This window comes from Piliocolobus tephrosceles, chromosome 8, assembly GCF_002776525.5.
Source record: "Piliocolobus tephrosceles isolate RC106 chromosome 8, ASM277652v3, whole genome shotgun sequence".
Lineage (NCBI taxonomy): Eukaryota > Metazoa > Chordata > Mammalia > Primates > Cercopithecidae > Piliocolobus > Piliocolobus tephrosceles.
The window spans coordinates 112,740,953-112,758,830 of NC_045441.1; the positions used below are offsets into that span (position 1 = coordinate 112,740,953).

At 38.9% G+C, this 17,878-nt stretch overlaps 1 protein-coding gene across 2 annotated transcripts in view; it reads right to left on the reverse strand.

Annotated features, from left to right (window-relative positions):
* IQUB (IQ motif and ubiquitin domain containing) overlaps nt 1-17,878 on the reverse strand; it is a 104,794-nt gene that overhangs the window by 35,410 nt on the left and 51,506 nt on the right. For both annotated transcript variants that reach the window (XM_026454369.1, XM_026454370.1), the window contains one exon: nt 6,249-6,424. In XM_026454369.1, the coding sequence (XP_026310154.1) occupies nt 6,249-6,424 (176 nt within the window). The remainder of the gene's footprint in view (nt 1-6,248; nt 6,425-17,878) is intronic.

A 17,878-nucleotide genomic window follows, 5' to 3' on the forward strand; every position in this document is an offset into this window, starting at 1 on the left:
ACATTCATACAGCCAACAGACACATGAAAAAATGCTCATCATCACTCGCCATCAGAGAAATGCAAATCAAAACCACAATGAGATACCATCTCACACCAGTTAGAATGGCAATCATTAAAAAATCAGGAAACAACAGGTGTTGGAGAGGATGTGGAGAAATAGGAACACTTTTACACTGTTGGTGGGATTGTAAACTAGTTCAACCATTATGGAAAACAGTATGGCAATTCCTCAAGGATCTAGAAGTAGATGTACCATATGACCCAGCCATCCCACTACTGGGTATATACCCAAAGGATTATAAATTATTCTACTACAAAGACACATGCACACGTATGTTTATTGTGGCACTATTCACAATAGCAAAGACTTGGAATCAACCCAAATGTCCATCTGTGACAGACTGGATTAAGAAAATGTGGCACATATACACCATGGAATACTATGCAGCCATAAAAAAGGATGAGTTTGCATCCTTTGTAGGGACATGGATGCAGCTGGAAACCATCATTCTTAGCAAACTATCACAAGAACAGAAAACCAAACACCGCATGTTCTCGCTTATAGGTGGGAAGTGAACAATGAGATCACTTGGACTCGGGAAGGGGAACATCACACACTGGGGCCTATCATGGGGAGGGGGAAAGGGGGAGGGATTGCATTGGGGAGTTATACATGATATAAATGAATTGATGGGTGCTGACGAGTTGATGGGTGCAGCACACCAACATGGCACAAGTATACATAAGTAACAAACCTGCACGTTATGCACATGTACCCTAGAACTTAAAGTATAATAATTAAAAAAATATAATAAAAAAAGGAAAAAAAACCGAAAAACTTCAGAATAATAAGTTACTTCATTCAAGTTTTATGAAATCTACACTGACTCCTCCTGAATATTAGAGATAATACTAGGCTTGGAGTGGGGGAGATTGACAAGCATAGAGAAAAACAGACATTTTATAAGTATTCACATCAGAAGAATAAAATTTATCTTGTCTTCTTAGTATAGCATCATATACAAAAAGGTGATTTAAATGATTCTGAATGAGAGTAGCAGTGAGTTTTTAATTTACTATAGCAGGGTAAAAGCAGGCCAGAAGTCACTGTTAGTCAATATTTTTAAACACTGGACTAATTAGGCTATGTGAACTGACTGGGAGTTGTCATCAAGTATAACTGATCCATATTGTGGTGTGTTCTTCCTGTCCTAATACAAGTCTTTAGTCAAAACTGAAAGAAAATCCCATTGTATCTACTAAAATGTCAGTTTCCTTCAAATTTAGCCTGGAGATTGATGAGATTAACTGGTTTATCAGCTGGGGCAACTGTGGGTTTAGAACTCCAATTCTAAACCATGTCACCTACAAAATGCCTTTGCCTTGATTTCTACAAATTCTTGTGGCTAACTTCATCCTTCCCTCAATTCTCTGCCTTTCACCTTTGTGTGTTAGCCTGTATCCATCTGGACACGGAGCCCAGCTTATTTATCTTGTTTGCTCTCCCTTTCCAAAAATAAAATGATGTTGCATTTAGTATTTCCTTTATTTAGTCATATAACTAAAGAAGTCACAAAAAGTCACACTGTACACCCACTGCCTTCCAACTGCCTCCTCACTTTACCTTATCTATTTCCCTCTAGGACAACTCTTGAAAACCTCCATTTTCCTGGAATAGAACAATTCTTCCTGGACTCAGGATCCTTCAGGGTCTCAAATTCCACCCCAATAGCTTATCAAAGTATTTACAAGAAAACAAAAACAAAAAATAGATCTTCCTTCCTCCTAGGAATTCTGGTAAACAGAATTTTTAAATTTCTCCATTTCACTTTATTTTCTTCTTTTTGGTGAGGTTTACATGAAAACCTTCTTAGAGTGCCACACCTCACGAGAAAAGGTAATGGTCATCAACCGACTCTGGAATCACTTTCCTATGTTGGGTCTTGATCCATTTATGGATACTCCATAATTTCAAAAAGCTTAGTTAAATGTTTACAGACAACGCTAGACATGGGGCCTGGGGTAGGGAATGTTCTGGGCATAAAGAAGAATAAACATTGGGTAAGTATATACAACAATAGAATTTTAAATAGTTTGCAGGAAATAGAAAACAGTATGATGGCACTAGTGGGAAAATTCTGCAGAAGGCTCAGCATCAAGTAAAGAAAGGTGACACCCATCTTCCTTGTCCACAGACACTCAGAGGCTTCCATCTCCTTTGAACATTCGTGTTGCCCTGGGCCTATACTCTCTTCTCTGGTGAGGTTAACAATTATCCCAGTGATAAAGCAGGATGCAGATAAAGCAACTTGCTAAATAAATAAGTTTATTTTGAAAGATGACTCTGGAGAAGTATGAATATTATAGCTTTCCTAAAATAAATTCATCTTTCCTAGAATTAAGATATTTAAGCATTTTAAATTACAGTATCTACATTACATAATTTCTTGATGATAGTTGGAATACAAAATTATACAACCACTGTTTGTGTCCCTTATTCTTCCTCCCTACCTTCTTCCACAAACATTTATTGACACTGTAGTAAGAACTGTGCTAAGATATGAGGATACAGAGATAAATGACAACTCTTTCCTTTAAAGGTTCAAAATCTAGAAAGGATTCAGGCATGTAGATACAATAAAGACTGCACACTATGTACAAAGAAAGAGATGAGACAGTCTCATGAGAGCATATACTACAGGCTAAAGTAGGTGGACCAGCATTTTCTTTCTGAAAGAAGAGGCATCTGAGCTTGTTTTACAAGGTCAATAGCTAGCTACTAAGGAAGGAAGGAAAGGATATTCCATGTAAAGGCACCCAATGCAAAAGGATCGAGAGTACCTGGTCTTTCTGGGGATATGCAAGTAATTGAGCATGGCTGAAGCAGTATGGGTACAGTATGCAGGGAGAAATGGCGGTGATGCAACAGTGAGATAAGTGAGGTTTGCAAACACAAAAATCCTTGTTCCCTAAGGGCAGTGAGGAAGGACAGGGTCAGAGTTGTGTTTAGTGAGGCCAAGTTGGCAGTGATGTAGATAATGGAGGAGAGAACTGAGAAGTGAAACTGGAGGCAGCAGCTCAATTTGGAAACATAAAGGAATCCAGATGAGAAGAAAATCCAGATTCAATTAAGTCAGGGTCAAGCTCATGCACACAAGATAAGGCACGACCTGTCTCATTACATTCTCCCAGGGGAGATAGGAAGGCCTATTTGATATATGCAGGCTCATCAGGACACCAAGGCAGAGCCTTTTCCCTACAGGCAATGGTAGTGGGTTTGGAAAGGAAGAAGTAAAGAATTAAAGAGGTATTAGGAATCCAACTTACAAGGGATGTGAAGGACCTCTTCAAGGAGAACTACAAACCACTGCTCAGTGAAATAAAAGAGGACACAAACAAATGGAAGAACATGCCATGCTCATGGATAGGAAGAATCAATATTGTGAAAATGGCCATACTACCCAAGGTAATTTACAGATTCAATGCCATCCCCATCAAGTTACCAATAACTTTCTTCACAGAATTGGAAAAAACTACTTTAAAGTTCATATGGAACCAAAAAAGACCCTGCATTACCAAGACAATCCTAAGCAAAGAGAACAAAGCTGGAAGCATCATGCTACCTAACTTCAAACTATACTACAAGGCTACAGTAACCAAAACAGCATGGTACTGGTACCAAAACAGAGATATAGACCAATGGAACAGAACAGAGGCCTCCGAAATAACACCATACATCTAAAACCATCTGATCTTTGACAAACCTGACAAAAACAAGAAATGGGGAAAGGATTCCCTATTTAATAAGGGGTGCTGGGAAAACTGGCTAGCCATATGTAGAAAGCTGAATCTGAATCCCTTCCTTACACACTTTATAGAAAAATTAATTCAAGATGGATTAACGACTTAAATGTTAGACCTAAAACCATAAAAACCCTAAAAGAAAACCTAGGCAATACCATTCAGGACATAGGCATGGGCAAGGACTTCATGACTAAAACACCAAAAGCAATGGCAATAAAAGTCAAAATAGGCAAATGGGATCCAATTAAACTAAAGAGCTTCTGTATAGCAAAAGAAACTACCATCAGAGTAAACAGGCAACCTACAGAATGGAAGAAAATTTTTGCAATGTACCCATTTGACAAAGGGTTAATATCCAGAATCTACAAAGAACTTAAATTTACAAGAAAAAAATCCCATCAAAAAGTGGGTGAAGGATGTGAACAGACACTTCTCAAAAGAAGACATTTATGCAGTCAACAGACACATGAAACAATGCTCATCATCACTGGTGATCAGAGAAATGCGAATCAAAACCACAATGAGATACCATCTCACACCAGTTAAAATGGCGATCATTAAAAAGTCAGGAAACAACAGATGCTGGAGAGGATGTGGAGAAATAGGAATGCTTTTACACTGTTGGTGGAAGTATAAACAAGTTCAACCATCATGGAAGACAGTGTGGCCATTCCTCAAGGATCTAGAACTAGAAATACCATTTGATTTAGTGATCCCATTACTGGGTATATACCCAAAGGATTATAAATCATGCTACTATAAAGACACATGCACACGTATGTTTATTGTGGCACTCTTCACAATAGCAAAAACTTGGAACTAACCCATTATGTCCATCAATGATAGACTGGATTAAGAAAATGTGGCATATATACACCATGGAATACTATGCAGCCATAAAAAAGGATGAGTTCATGTCCTTTGCAGGGATGAAGCTGGAAACCATCATTCTGAGCAAACTATCACAAGGACAGAAAACCAAACACTGCAAGTTCTCACTTACAGGTGGGAACTGAACAATGAGAAAACTTGGACAGAGGGTGGGGAATATCACACACAGGGGCCTGCCATGAGGTGGGAAGCAGGGGGAGGGACAGCATTAGGAGAAATACCTAATGTAAATGACGAGTTAATGGGTACAGCAAACCAACCTGGCACATGTATACCTATGTAACAAACCTGCACGTTGTGCACATGTACCCTAGAACTTAAAGTATAATAAAAAAAAGGAACAATGTATGCTAAAGCAGAGTACTTAGTAAGTGCTCAAAATCACTATTAAATAATTGACCAAGGATTAAAAAAAGAATTAAGGAGGTATTAAACAGTAGAATAAACAGGTTGGTGGCTAGATGGAGAAGTCAAAAATAATACCCAGGTTTCTGTCTGGAGCAACTGAATAGATGATGAAATTTCATACAGATAGGTTATACGATGCAGAACAAGATCAGTTTACAGGCGAGGGGGCAAGAGATAGTAAGGTGATATGACTTAGGGTTCATCACGTCTCCTTGAAGTGTAATCTTGGGATATCCAAAGAGCAGTGACAGTAGGCCATTGGATATATGATGTGGAAGCTCCTTAAAGAGATCTGGCATGGACCTATAGGGAGTTCTGGGATGCAGGCAGTAGTTAAAGGCACAGATAAACTGAGATCAAATAAAGGAGTGAATAAGATTAGAAGAGGTCATTTAGAATATCAAAACTATGATTTGTAAGAACAAATGTCCTCAAATAATAAGAACCATAGAATCAGAAGCACTACAGGCTAACATCTTAGAGAAATACACCCCTTTTCTTCTGTAGCTGAATTGGCTTTAAATTGTTTGGAAATACCAGGTTTACAAAAGAAAATTGGTCACTATGGAAACAGGCTATTCAAAATCAAACAGATAGTTTGACCACAAAAGTGGTAATTACTTTAGTTTTTTCCTTAATTATATGTTTTTGTGGTTTTCAATAATCATATATTCTTTCTGTCAGAAATTTGAAGTCAGTTAATGATGTGAGCCAAAGCAAAAATACTAGTCTATAGCTATTTCTCCCAGGTTGCTTACCATCAGAGCACCCCAGACCTAGATGTTTTGTGACTTTAATACTCTGCATTTTATCACGGTATACAACTTATCTAATTTATATAGCCAATCTAAATCTACATGAACAGAGTCACGAGAAATGGGTCTCCATCTTTTGCTTCATGGCCAATCTCCTTAATTAAGAATGTATGGATTTCATATTACCTATCAATTTTTACCCTAGGCTGCTATTAAAATCTAAAGCTATACTGGAAAAAAATATATATCACATTTTAAGAAATATGTCATCAAAATCCTAAACAAAATTCATGTAAATTCTTGTAATCTAAGTCTTTCGTCTGGTACATTATTCTACATTTTTAAATTCAGAATACATTCATATTTAAACAGTAGTTACTTCACTAACCTTATCCAAAAAAGCTTGTATTGCTGCTTCCTGATTCGCCATGTAAGCAGTGTATCTATGTCTCCCAATAGAAGCAATTATCTGAGTCTCTTTTTCCAGAAGTTCACACAGAGCAGCTTTCCTTTCAGCTCCAGTGAAAGATTGGTTAATACGTGTAAGTTCTTCTTGCCGCCAGACTAGAGGAATAACACAATAGACTCTTGAGTTTTTAAAATCCCACTTTTTTATGATCACATCCTGACGAGAAGTATTTTATTTTTACATCAATTTAAACAAAAGTATACACGGATAGAATCATTTATTATTGTATACCTGATGCGCAAGAAAAGTGACAAAATGGAAGCTGAGAGACTTAATAAAAGTAGAGTCAAACAAACAGAAGCCAAAGGGAAACAGTACAGATGATGTCAAATTGTGTCTCCAAGTGAGCATTCATACTGCCTAGCATTGACAAAAATATGACTTGGACTTTGTGGCAGCCATGAGCGTGCACTGTTCACATCTCCCTTCAAGAGAGTACCTGTCACAAAGGGTAAAGGTAATTGACAGTTCCAACTACAGCATTTCAGATCTGCTGCCTTGTTGAAGCTGAGGACACATTCTGCCTACAAAGTTCTCATCAATGACCAAGCACCATGTGGGAGTCAGAACCAGGCTGTATCTGCCCAACAATGGACTTTTCTGTGGTCAATCATACCAGAGCCAATTGTTAGGCTGGCTTAGCCTTCCTTAGAGCTAAGACTCTCCATACCCCATCTTCTTTCCTTCCCTCTCTCAGTTGATGAGGTGTCAAATCTCATCTCAAACTGAAGATTTCTTTTTCCTTCCTCTGCTCCCTTTCCTCTTTATCTTTTACTACCAATTACTTCCTGGTGTCTGCCTCCCCAAGGACCTAAGTTGATATAGTTTTATGCAGAATTGTTGATATCAGTCATTTCCTTCATTCACTTAGGTGCCATTTTCCATTTATTTAAAAAACTCTAATTATAGTCACAGACGTTATAAAGTAATTGCATTTACTGTTTACTCAAACTAATGCATTATGTTATCACAATATTTATGATATTTTAAACCCTGGTTACTATCAATAAAAAATGTGCTGCCCAAACTTAAATAAATCAAAATTTCTGAGCTCAGATGCATGCATTTTACCAAGTTTTCATTTAATTTTTACATATACTAAATTTGCAGAAGAAAACTCTATTGTATCCCACAATTCAAAAATGTCAACTTTATTTACATTAACAAAAGAATAGGGTTGAAAAGAACTTGAGAAATTAAATTGTTCAACCCCACGTTTAAGAAAGGATCCTTCTCTGAACAGCTTGAACAGGTTTAATTGGCCCACCCTGGTTCTAATACTAGCTTGTGAGGCAACACTGCATCAGGTTGTTTCTTGGGCCACATGGTACTCCTTTAGGTATGTGAAGGGAACAATTACCCCTCATTTATATTTTATCTTCTCTAGATATAAATATTTCTATTTCTTCAGTTGTGCATCATTTGACTCATTTTCTGTCCATGTAAGTCAAGCTCCTCTGATTTATCATAGTACCTCTTAAAATATGGCATACCAAATTTCTGACAAGATAGAAGCTTCTACACAAACTTCTACCTCCCCTCTCCTAGGTCACTGCTAAAATGATAAAAGAAATATGAAAGACGGGAGAAATGAGAGAGACCTGAATCAGTACTAAAAATCTGAAAGGAATTTATCCCTACGTAAGAAACCCAGGGGAATTTCGAAAAGATATAGTGCAGATACTACCAAATAAATGAAAGACTGTCAAAAAAGCACATAAATGTTATTATCCAAACTTCTGCTTTCTCATTTCAGAAAGGGAACATCGTAGCAGAACATGGGAAACCCCAACTTAAGCAACTCGGAACTAGAGAAAAGAGCAGCTTATCAAGCTATTTGACAGTTTGCCATGCTTTAAGAAAGTCTTTGAGAAACTTTCAGAAGAATGCCTAACATTTCAAGTCACTGCGGAAGATAATAACAACTATGAGGTTATACAAAAAAAAGAAAAAATATTTTAAATAGTACAGAAAGCAAGAAGAGAAAAGCAAAAAAAAAAAAAGCATAATAGTTATGTTTAAAATATGAAATGATTATACAGATATTTTCCTGTTGAAAATGAGATAATTTTGCAAAATTCTAGGGACATGATGTTTTCAGAGGGGACACTTGAAAAAAACTGACACCAAAGGTGAAATTTAAAAGGTTAGCAGAGGGGGCACGCCCAAGATGGCTGAACAGGAACAGCTCCAGCCTCCAGCTCCCAGCGTGAGCGATACAGAAGACACGTGATTTCTGCATTTTCAACTGAGGTACCGGGTTCATCTCACTGGGGCGTGTCAGACAGTTGGCGCTGGTCCCTGGGTGCAGCGCGACCAGTGAGAGCTGAAGCAGGGCGAGGAATCGCCAACCTGGGGAGCGCAAAGGCAAAGGGAATTCCTTTTCCCAGCCAAAGGAAAGTGAGACACACAACACCTGGAAAATCGGGTAACTCCCACCCTAATACTGCACTTTACCAAGAGTCTTAGCAAACAGCCCACCAGATTATATCCCACACCTGGCCTGGAGGGTCCCACGCCCAGGGAGCCTCCCTCATTGCTAGCACAGCAGTCTGAGATCTAACTGCAAGGTGGCAGCAAGGCTGGGGGAGGGGCACCAGCCATTCCTGAGGCTTAAGCAGGTAAACAAAGCTGCTGGGAAGTTTGAATTTGGGGGAGCCCACCACAGCTCAAGGAAGCCAGCCTGCCTCTGTAGACTCCTCCTCTGGGGACAGGGCATAGCTAAACAAAAAGCAGCAGAAACCTCAGAAGAGGTAAATGCCCCCATCTGACAGCTTTGAAGAGAGCAGTGGATCCCCCAGCACGGAGGTTGAGATCTGAGAACGGACAGACTGCCTGCTCAAGTGAGTCCCTCACCCCTGAGTGGCCTAACTGGGAGACATCCCCCACTAGGTGCAGACTAATACGTTACACCTCACACAGCTGGGTACACCCCTGAGACGAAGCTTCCAGAGCAAGAATCAGACAGCAACACTTGCTGTTCAGCAATATTCTATCTTCTGCAGCCTCTGCTGCTGATACCCAGGCAAACAGGGTCTGGAGTGGACCTCAAGCAAACTCCAACAGACCTGCAGCGGAGGGTCCTGACTGTTAGAAGGAAAAGTAACAAACAGAAAGGACACCCACACCAAAACCCCATCAGTACGTCACCATCATCAAAGACTAAAGGCAGATAAAACCACAAAGATGGGGAAAAAGCAGTGCAGAAAAGCTGGAAATTCAAAAAATAAGAGCGTATCTCCCCCTTATAAGGAACGCAGCTCATCGCCAGCAACAGAACAAGCTGGATGGAGAATGACTTTGACGAGTTGAGAGAAGAAGGCTTCAGCTGATCAAACTTCTCAGAGCTAAAGGAGGAACTATGTAACCAGTGCAAAGAAACTAAAAACCTTGAAAAAAGATTTGACAAATGGCTAACTAGAATAACCAATGTAGAGAAGTCCTTAAAAGAACTGCTAGAGATGAAAACCATAACATGAGAACTACGTGACAAATGCACAAGCTTCAATAACCGACTCGATCAACTGGAAGAAAGAGTATCAGTGATTGAAGATCAAATGAATGAAATGAAGCAAGAAGAGAAGTATAGAGAAAAAAGAATAAAAAGAAACGAACAAAGTCTCCAAGAAATATAGGATTATATGAAAAGACCAAATCTACATCTGATTGGTGTGCCTGAAAGTGAGGGAGAAAATGGAACCAAGTTGGAAAACACTCTATAGAATATCATCCAGGAGAACTTCCTGAACCTAGTAGGGCAGGCCAACATTCAAATTCAGGAAATACAGAGAATGCCACAAAGATACTCCTCCAGAAGAGCAACTCCAAGACACATAATGGTCAGATTCACCGAAGATGAAATGAAGGAAAAAATGTTAAGGGCAGCCAGAGAGAAAGGTCAGGTTACACACAAAGAAGAGCCCACCAGACTAACAGCAGATCTCTCGGCAGAAATTCTCCAAGCCAGAAGAGAGTGGAGGCCAATATTCAACATTCTTAAAGAAAAGAATTTTCAACCCAGAATTTCATATTCCAGCCAAACTGAGTTTCATAAGTGAAGGAGAAATAAAACCCTTTACAGACAAGCAAATGCTTAGAGATTTTGTCACCAACAGGCCTGCCCTACAAGAGATCCTGAAGGAAGCAAAAAACATGGAAAGGAACAACAGGGATCAGCCATTGCAAAAACATGCCAAAATGTAAAGTCCATCGATGCTAGGAAGAAACTGCATCAACTAACAAGCAAAATAACCAGCTAATATCATAAGGACAGGATCAAGTTCACACATAACAATATAAACCTTAAATGTAAATGGACTAAATGGTTCAATTAAAAGACACAGACTGGCAAATTGGATAAAGAGTCAAGACCCATCAGTTTGCTGTATTCAGGAGACCCATCTCACATGAAGAGATACATATAGGCTCAAAATAAAGGGATGGAGGAAGATCTACCAGGCAAATGGAAAAAAAAAAAAAAAGCAGCGGTTGCAATCCTAGTCTCTGATAAAACAGACTTTAAACCATCAAAGATCAAATGAGACAAAGAAGGTCATTACATAATGGTAAAGGGATCAATTCAACAGGAAGAGCTAACTATCCTAAATATATATATGCACCCAATACAGGAGCATCCAGATTCATAAAGCAAGTCCTTAGAGACTTACAAAGAGACTTAGACTCCCATACAATAACAATGGGAGACTTTAACACCCCACTGTTAACATTAGAGAGATCAATGAGACAGAAAGTTAACAAGGATATCCAGGAATTGAACTCAACTCTGCACCAAGTGAACCTAATAGACATCTACAGAACTCCCCACCCCAAATCAACAGAATAAACATTCTTCTCAGCACCACATCACACTTATTCCAAAATTGACCACATAGTTGCAAGTAAAGCACTCCTCAGCAAATGTACAAGAATAGAAATTATAACAAACTGTCTCTCAGACCACAGTGCAATCAAACTAGAACTCAGGACTAAGAAACTCAATCAAAACCGCTCAACTACATGGAAACTGAATAACCTGCTCCTGAATGACTACTGGGTACATAACGAGATGAAGGTAGAAATAAAGATGTTCTTTGAAACCAATGAGAACAAAGACACAACATATCACAATCTCTGGGACACATTTAAAGCAGTGTGTAGAGGGAAATTTATAGCACTAAATGCCCACAAGAGAAAGTAGGAAAGATCTAAAACTGACACCCTAACATCACAATTAAAAGAACTAGAGAAGCAAGAGCAAACACATTCAAAAGCTAGCAGAAAGCAAGAAATAACTAAGATCAGAGCAGAACTGAAGGAGATAGAGACACAAAAAACCCTCCAAAATATCAATGAATCCAGGGGCTGGTTTTTGAAAAGATCAACAAAATTGATAGACTGCTAGCAAGACTAATAAAGAAGAAAAGAGAGAGGAATCAAATAGATGCAATAAAAAGTGATAAATGGTATCACCATCGACCCCACAGATATACAAACTACCATCAGAGAATACTATAAACACCTCTATGCAAATAAACTAGAAAACCTAGAAGAAATGGATAATTTCCAGAACACTTATACACTCTCCCAAGACTAAACCAGGAGAAGTTGAATCCCTGAATAGACCAACAGTAGGCTCTGAAATTGAGGCCATAATTAATAGCCTACCAACCAAAAATAGTCCAGGACCAGACGGATTCACAGCCGAAATCTGCCAGAGGTACAAGGAGAAGTTGGTACCATTCCTTCTGAAACTATTCCAATCAATAGAAAAAGAGGGAATCCTCCCTAACTCATTTTAGGAGGCCAACATCATCCTGATACCAAAGCCTGGCAGAGACACAACAAAAAAAGAGAATTTTAGACCAATATCCCTGATGAACTTTGAGGCAAAAATCCTCAATAAAATACTGGCAAACCGAATCCAGCAGCACATCAAAAAGGTTATCCACCATGATCAAGTGGGCTTCATCCCTGGGATGCAAGGCTGGTTCAACATATGCAAATCAATAAACGTAATCCAGCATATAAACAGAACCAAGGACAAAAACCACATGATCATCTCAATAGATGCAGAAAAGGCCTTTGACAAAAATTCAACAGCCCTTCATGCTAAAAACTCTCAATAAATTCGGTATTGATGGAAAGTATCTCAAAATAATAAGAGCTATTTATGACAAACCCACAGACAATATCATACTGAATGGGCAAAAACTGGAAGCATTCCCTTTGAAACTGGCACAAGACAGGGATGCCCTCTCTCACCACTCCTATTCAACATAGTGGTGGAAGTTCTGGCTAGGGCAATCAGGCAAGAGAAAGAAATCAAGGGTATTCAGTTAGGAAAAGAAGAAGTCAAATTGTCCCTGTTTGCAGAAGACATGATTGTATATTTAGAAAACCCCATTGTCTCAGCCCAAAATCTCCTTAAGCTGATAAGCAACTTCAGCAAAGTCTCAGCATACTAAATCAATATGCAAAAATCACAAGCATTCTTATATACCAGTAACAGACAAGCAGAGAGCCAAATCAGGAATGAACTCCCATTCACAATAGCTTCAAAGAGAATAAAATACCTAGGAATCCAACTTACAAGGGATGTAAAGGACCTCTTCAAGGAGAACTACAAACCACTGCTCAGCGAAATCAAAGAGGACACAAACAAATGGAAGAACATACCATGCTCATGGATAGGAAGAATCAATATTGTGAAAATGGCCGTACTGCCCAAGGTAATTTATAGATTCAATGCCATCCCCATTAAGCTACCAATGACTTTCTTCACAGAATTGGAAAAAACTGCTTTAAAGTTCACATGGAACCAAAAAAGACCCTGCATTGCCAAGACAATCCTAAGCCAAAAGAACAAAGCTGGAGGCATCACGCCACCTGACTTCAAGCTATACTACAAGGCTACAGTAACCAAAACAGCATGGTACTGGTACCAAAACAGAGATATAGACCAATGGAACAGAACGGAGCCCTCAGAAATAATATCACACATCTACAGCCATCTGATCTTTGACAAACCTGACAAAAACAAGAAATGGGGAAAGGATTCCCTATTTAATAAATGGTGCTGGGAAAATTGGCTAGCCATAAGTAGAAAGCTGAAACTGGATCCTTTCCTTACTCCTTATACAAAAATTAATTCAAGATGGATTAGAGACGTAAATAACAGACCTAAAACCATAAAATCCTTAGAAGAAAACCTAGGTAATACCATTCACGACATAGGCATGGGCAAGGACTTCATGGCTAAAACACCAAAAGCAATGGCAACAAAAGCCAAAATTGACAAATGGGATCTAATTAAACTAAAGAGCTTCTGCACAGCAAAAGAAACTACCATCAGAATGAATAGGCAACCTACAGAATGGGAGAAAATTTTTGCAATCTACTCATCTGATGAAGGGCTAATATCCAGAACCTACAAAGAACTCAATCAAATTTACAAGAAAAAAACAAACAACCCCATCAAAAAGTGGGCAACGGACAGGAACAGATACTTCTCAAAAGAAGACATTCATACAGCCAACAGACACATGAAAAAATGCTCGTCATCACTGGCCATCAGAGAAATGCAAATCAAAACCACAATGAGATACCATCTCACACCAGTTAGAATGGCAATCATTAAAAACTCAGGAAACAACAGGTGCTGGAGAGGATGTGGAGAAATAGGAACACTTTTACACTATTGGTGGGACTATAAACTAGTTCAACCATTGTGGAAGATAGTGTGGTGATTCCTCAAGAATCTAGAACTAGAAATACCGTATGACCCAGCCATCCCATTACTGGGGATATACCCAAAGGATTATAAGTCATGCTACTATAAACACACACGCACACGTATGTTTACTGTGGCACTATTCACAATAGCAAAGATTTGGAATCAACCCAAACGTCCATCAGTGACAGACTGGATTAAGAAAATGTGGCACATATACACCATGGAATACTATGCAGCCATAAAAAAGGATGAGTTCGTGTCCTTTGTAGGGACATGGATGCAGCTGAGAAACCATCATTCTCAGCAAACTATCGCAAGAACAGAAAACCAAATACCACATGCTCTCACTCATAGGTGGGAATTGAACAATGAGAACACTTGGACACAGGAAGGGGAACATCACACACTGGGTCCTATTGTGGGGAGGGGGAGGAGGGAGGGATAGCATTAGGAGATACACCTAATGTAAATGACTAGTTAATGGGTGCAGCACACCAACATGGCACATGTACACATATGTAACAAACCTGCACGTTGTGCACATGTACCCTAGAACTTAAAGCATAAAAAAAAGAAAGAAAGGTTAGCAGATATGAACAAAAAAGAAAGCCAAAGTAGCAATATTAAAACATAAAACTGGGGGGAGAACCTCAAAATTCAGGTCTTTTAGGTAGAAGGTGATTTTATCATGAAACAGCTGACTGTCATGAATGTTTATACAGGAAATCATATACCATCAAGTATGTTTTTAAAAAATTCAATTATCAACACAATGTTGGGGAGTACATTTTATATAATTAAAAAATAGATAAAATACAAATGCATTAATCTATGACAGAGCCAAGTAAAAAAATTAAAAGCATAAGATATTTGAACAATGATTTTTAAAAATTAAATTGTCATACATCAAGCTCTGAACACCAAAAGCTGAAAATGTAACCTCATTTTCCAAGTTCAATAAACCATTTATATAGATATATCATAGTGTAGTAGAAATCAGAAATGTTACAAACTACATTTTTGCCACAGAACAATTAAACTACAATAACAAAAGTTTAAATAGAAATATTCCAATTGCTTGTTAATTGAAGAAATATCATCAAAAATAACAATTTAATCAAAGAAAAGTAAAAAGCATAACAATATTAATAAAAAAACGCTACATGTCAAAATGCATAGGATGCAACAAAAATTTCAGCAAGGTAAACTTGGGGAAATTTGGTATAAATAATCTTCAAATGTCAGTCATGTACCTGTCAAAAGGAGGAGGGATTTATAAAAAGCTGTAATGTTTGTAATAATCAACCGTAAGTCTTCTCTGACAGATCATGTCTTCTGGGCACTTCGCCCATTCTTCATGACTAAAGTTTACTAAGAACAGTTTTGATCATTACTCTGCTACCTTGGAATATACATCTGGACTGGGAACCCAAACTCACTTAAGCCATGTTTGTGCTATGCTCTGCACAGACATGAAAGCAAAACAGGTTGAAACTGCAGCCCACTGCTTATTATTCTGAACAAATATTCCCAAAGTCACTTTAGTCATTGGCATTATCATAAGTTTCAGTTCATTCCACGTTTTTTTGGATTTTCTGAACTATTCCTAAAAATACTTATGTGCCACATTTATAGTTCTCCTTATTTACTGCGCCTCTCACATGCAGCAACCCTGGTTTTGAATTTGCAGAATAAATTCTGTCCTTGCACTTCCACGAGCAGGATGCTCATGGATTCCTCCCCATAGACAGTAGGCTTCTCTTCCATCCATAGAGTTTTACATAGTTTTAGCTTCAATAAATAAATGGGAAATTTGTAAAAACATAGGAAATCTAAACAACATTATCAACCAACTTGATCTAATTGCCATTTATTGATTACTACACCCAAACACAATAGAAAGTAAATTCTTCCTACATGCACACAGGATATTCTCCAATGTCATTTGTATTCTAGTTGTTAAAATAAGTCTCAATAAATTTAAAAGAACTCAAATTGGTGGGGCACGGTGGCTCACGCCTGTAATCTCAGGCGTGCCACTTTGGAAGGCAGAAGTGGGCAGATCACCTGAGATCGGGAGTTTACGACCGGCCTTACCAACATGGAGAAACCCCATCTCTACTGAAAATACAAAATTAGCCCAGTGTGGTGGCGCGTGCTTGTAATCCCAGCTACTCAGGGGGCTGAGGCAGGAGAATCACTGAACCTGGGAGTCAGAGGTTGTGGTGAGCCAAGATCATGCCATTGCACTCCAGCCTGGGCAACAAGAGCAAAACACCGTCTCAGAAGGAAAAAAAACAAAAACAAAAAACAAAACTCAAATTATACAAAATTACATTCTCTCATTATAATAAAATTAGAAATCAGTAACAGAAAGATATCTGAAAAATCCCCAAGTATTTAGCAATTAAATAACCTACTTCTAAATAATCCATGGGTCAAGAAATAATCAAAAGGATAATTAGAAAGTATTTTGAACTGAAAGAAAATGTCAACTCAACGTATCAAAATGTGAGGATGCAGCTGAAGCAGTACTTAAGGGAAAATTTACAGCACCAAACACCTATAATTAGGAAAGAAGAAAGTTCTCAAATCAAATGACCTCAGCTTCCACCACAGGACTGGAAGAGTAGTAAACTGAACCAAAGGTAAGCATAATGAAGGAAATAAATAACAATAGAAATTAACAAAATGGAACAGAGAAAAAGAACTGGGAAAAATCAGGGGAAGAGTAATAAAACTGATAAATTCCTAGGCAGACTGATCAGGAAAAAAAGGAGGAGACACAAAATTACCAGGTATTGAGGTAACATCACTATAGATCCGATAGGTATTAAAAGGATAACATGGAATATTATTAACATTTTTATGCCAATAAATTCACAACTCAGATAAAATTACCAATTCCTTTAAAGACAGTAACTCTCAAAGCTTACTGAACAATAAATAAGTCTATGAATACCCCTATATTTATTAAATAAATTGAATCTATAGTTTAAACCTTCCCACAAAGAAAACTCCAGACCTAGTTGGTGTCACTGTTGAATTCCTAACATTTTATGAAGAAATCCTACTAATTTTACACAACCTGTTTTAGAAAATTGAAGAACACAGAGAAGATTCACATTATCCAAATACTAAAACCAGAGAGTAACATAACAAGGAAAAAAAGTCACATGAGGAGGGCGGAGCAAGATGGCCGAATAGGAACAGCTTCAGTCTCCATCTCGCAGCACGAGCGACACAGAAGACCCGTGATTTCTACATTTTCAACTGAGGTACTGGGGTCATCTCACTCGGGAGTGCCGGACAATCCGTGCGGGTCAGCTGCTGCAGCCTGACCAGCGAGAGCTGAAGCAGGGCGAGGCATCGCCTCACCTGGGAAGCGCAAGGGGGAAGGGAGTCCCTTTTCCTAGCCAGGGGAACTGAGACAAACAACACCTGGAAAATTGGGTAACTCCCACCCCAATACTGCGCTGTAACACCGGCACACCGGAGAATATATCCCACACCTGGCCGGGAGGGTCCCACGCCCATGGAGCCTCCCTCCTTGCTAACACAGCAGTCTGCGGCAATCTAACCGCAAGGCAGCAGCGAGGCTGGGGGAGGGGCGCCCGCCGCGCTGAGGCTTAAGTAGGTAAATAAAGCTGCTGGGAAGCTGGAACTGGGTGGAGCTCACAGCAGCTCAAGGAAACCTGCCTGTCTCTGTAGACTGCGCCTCTGGGGACAGGGCTCAGCTAAAGGAGCAGAAGCCTGTGCAGATGTGAACGACTCTGTCTGACAGCTTTGAAGAGAGCAGTGGATCTCCCAACACGGA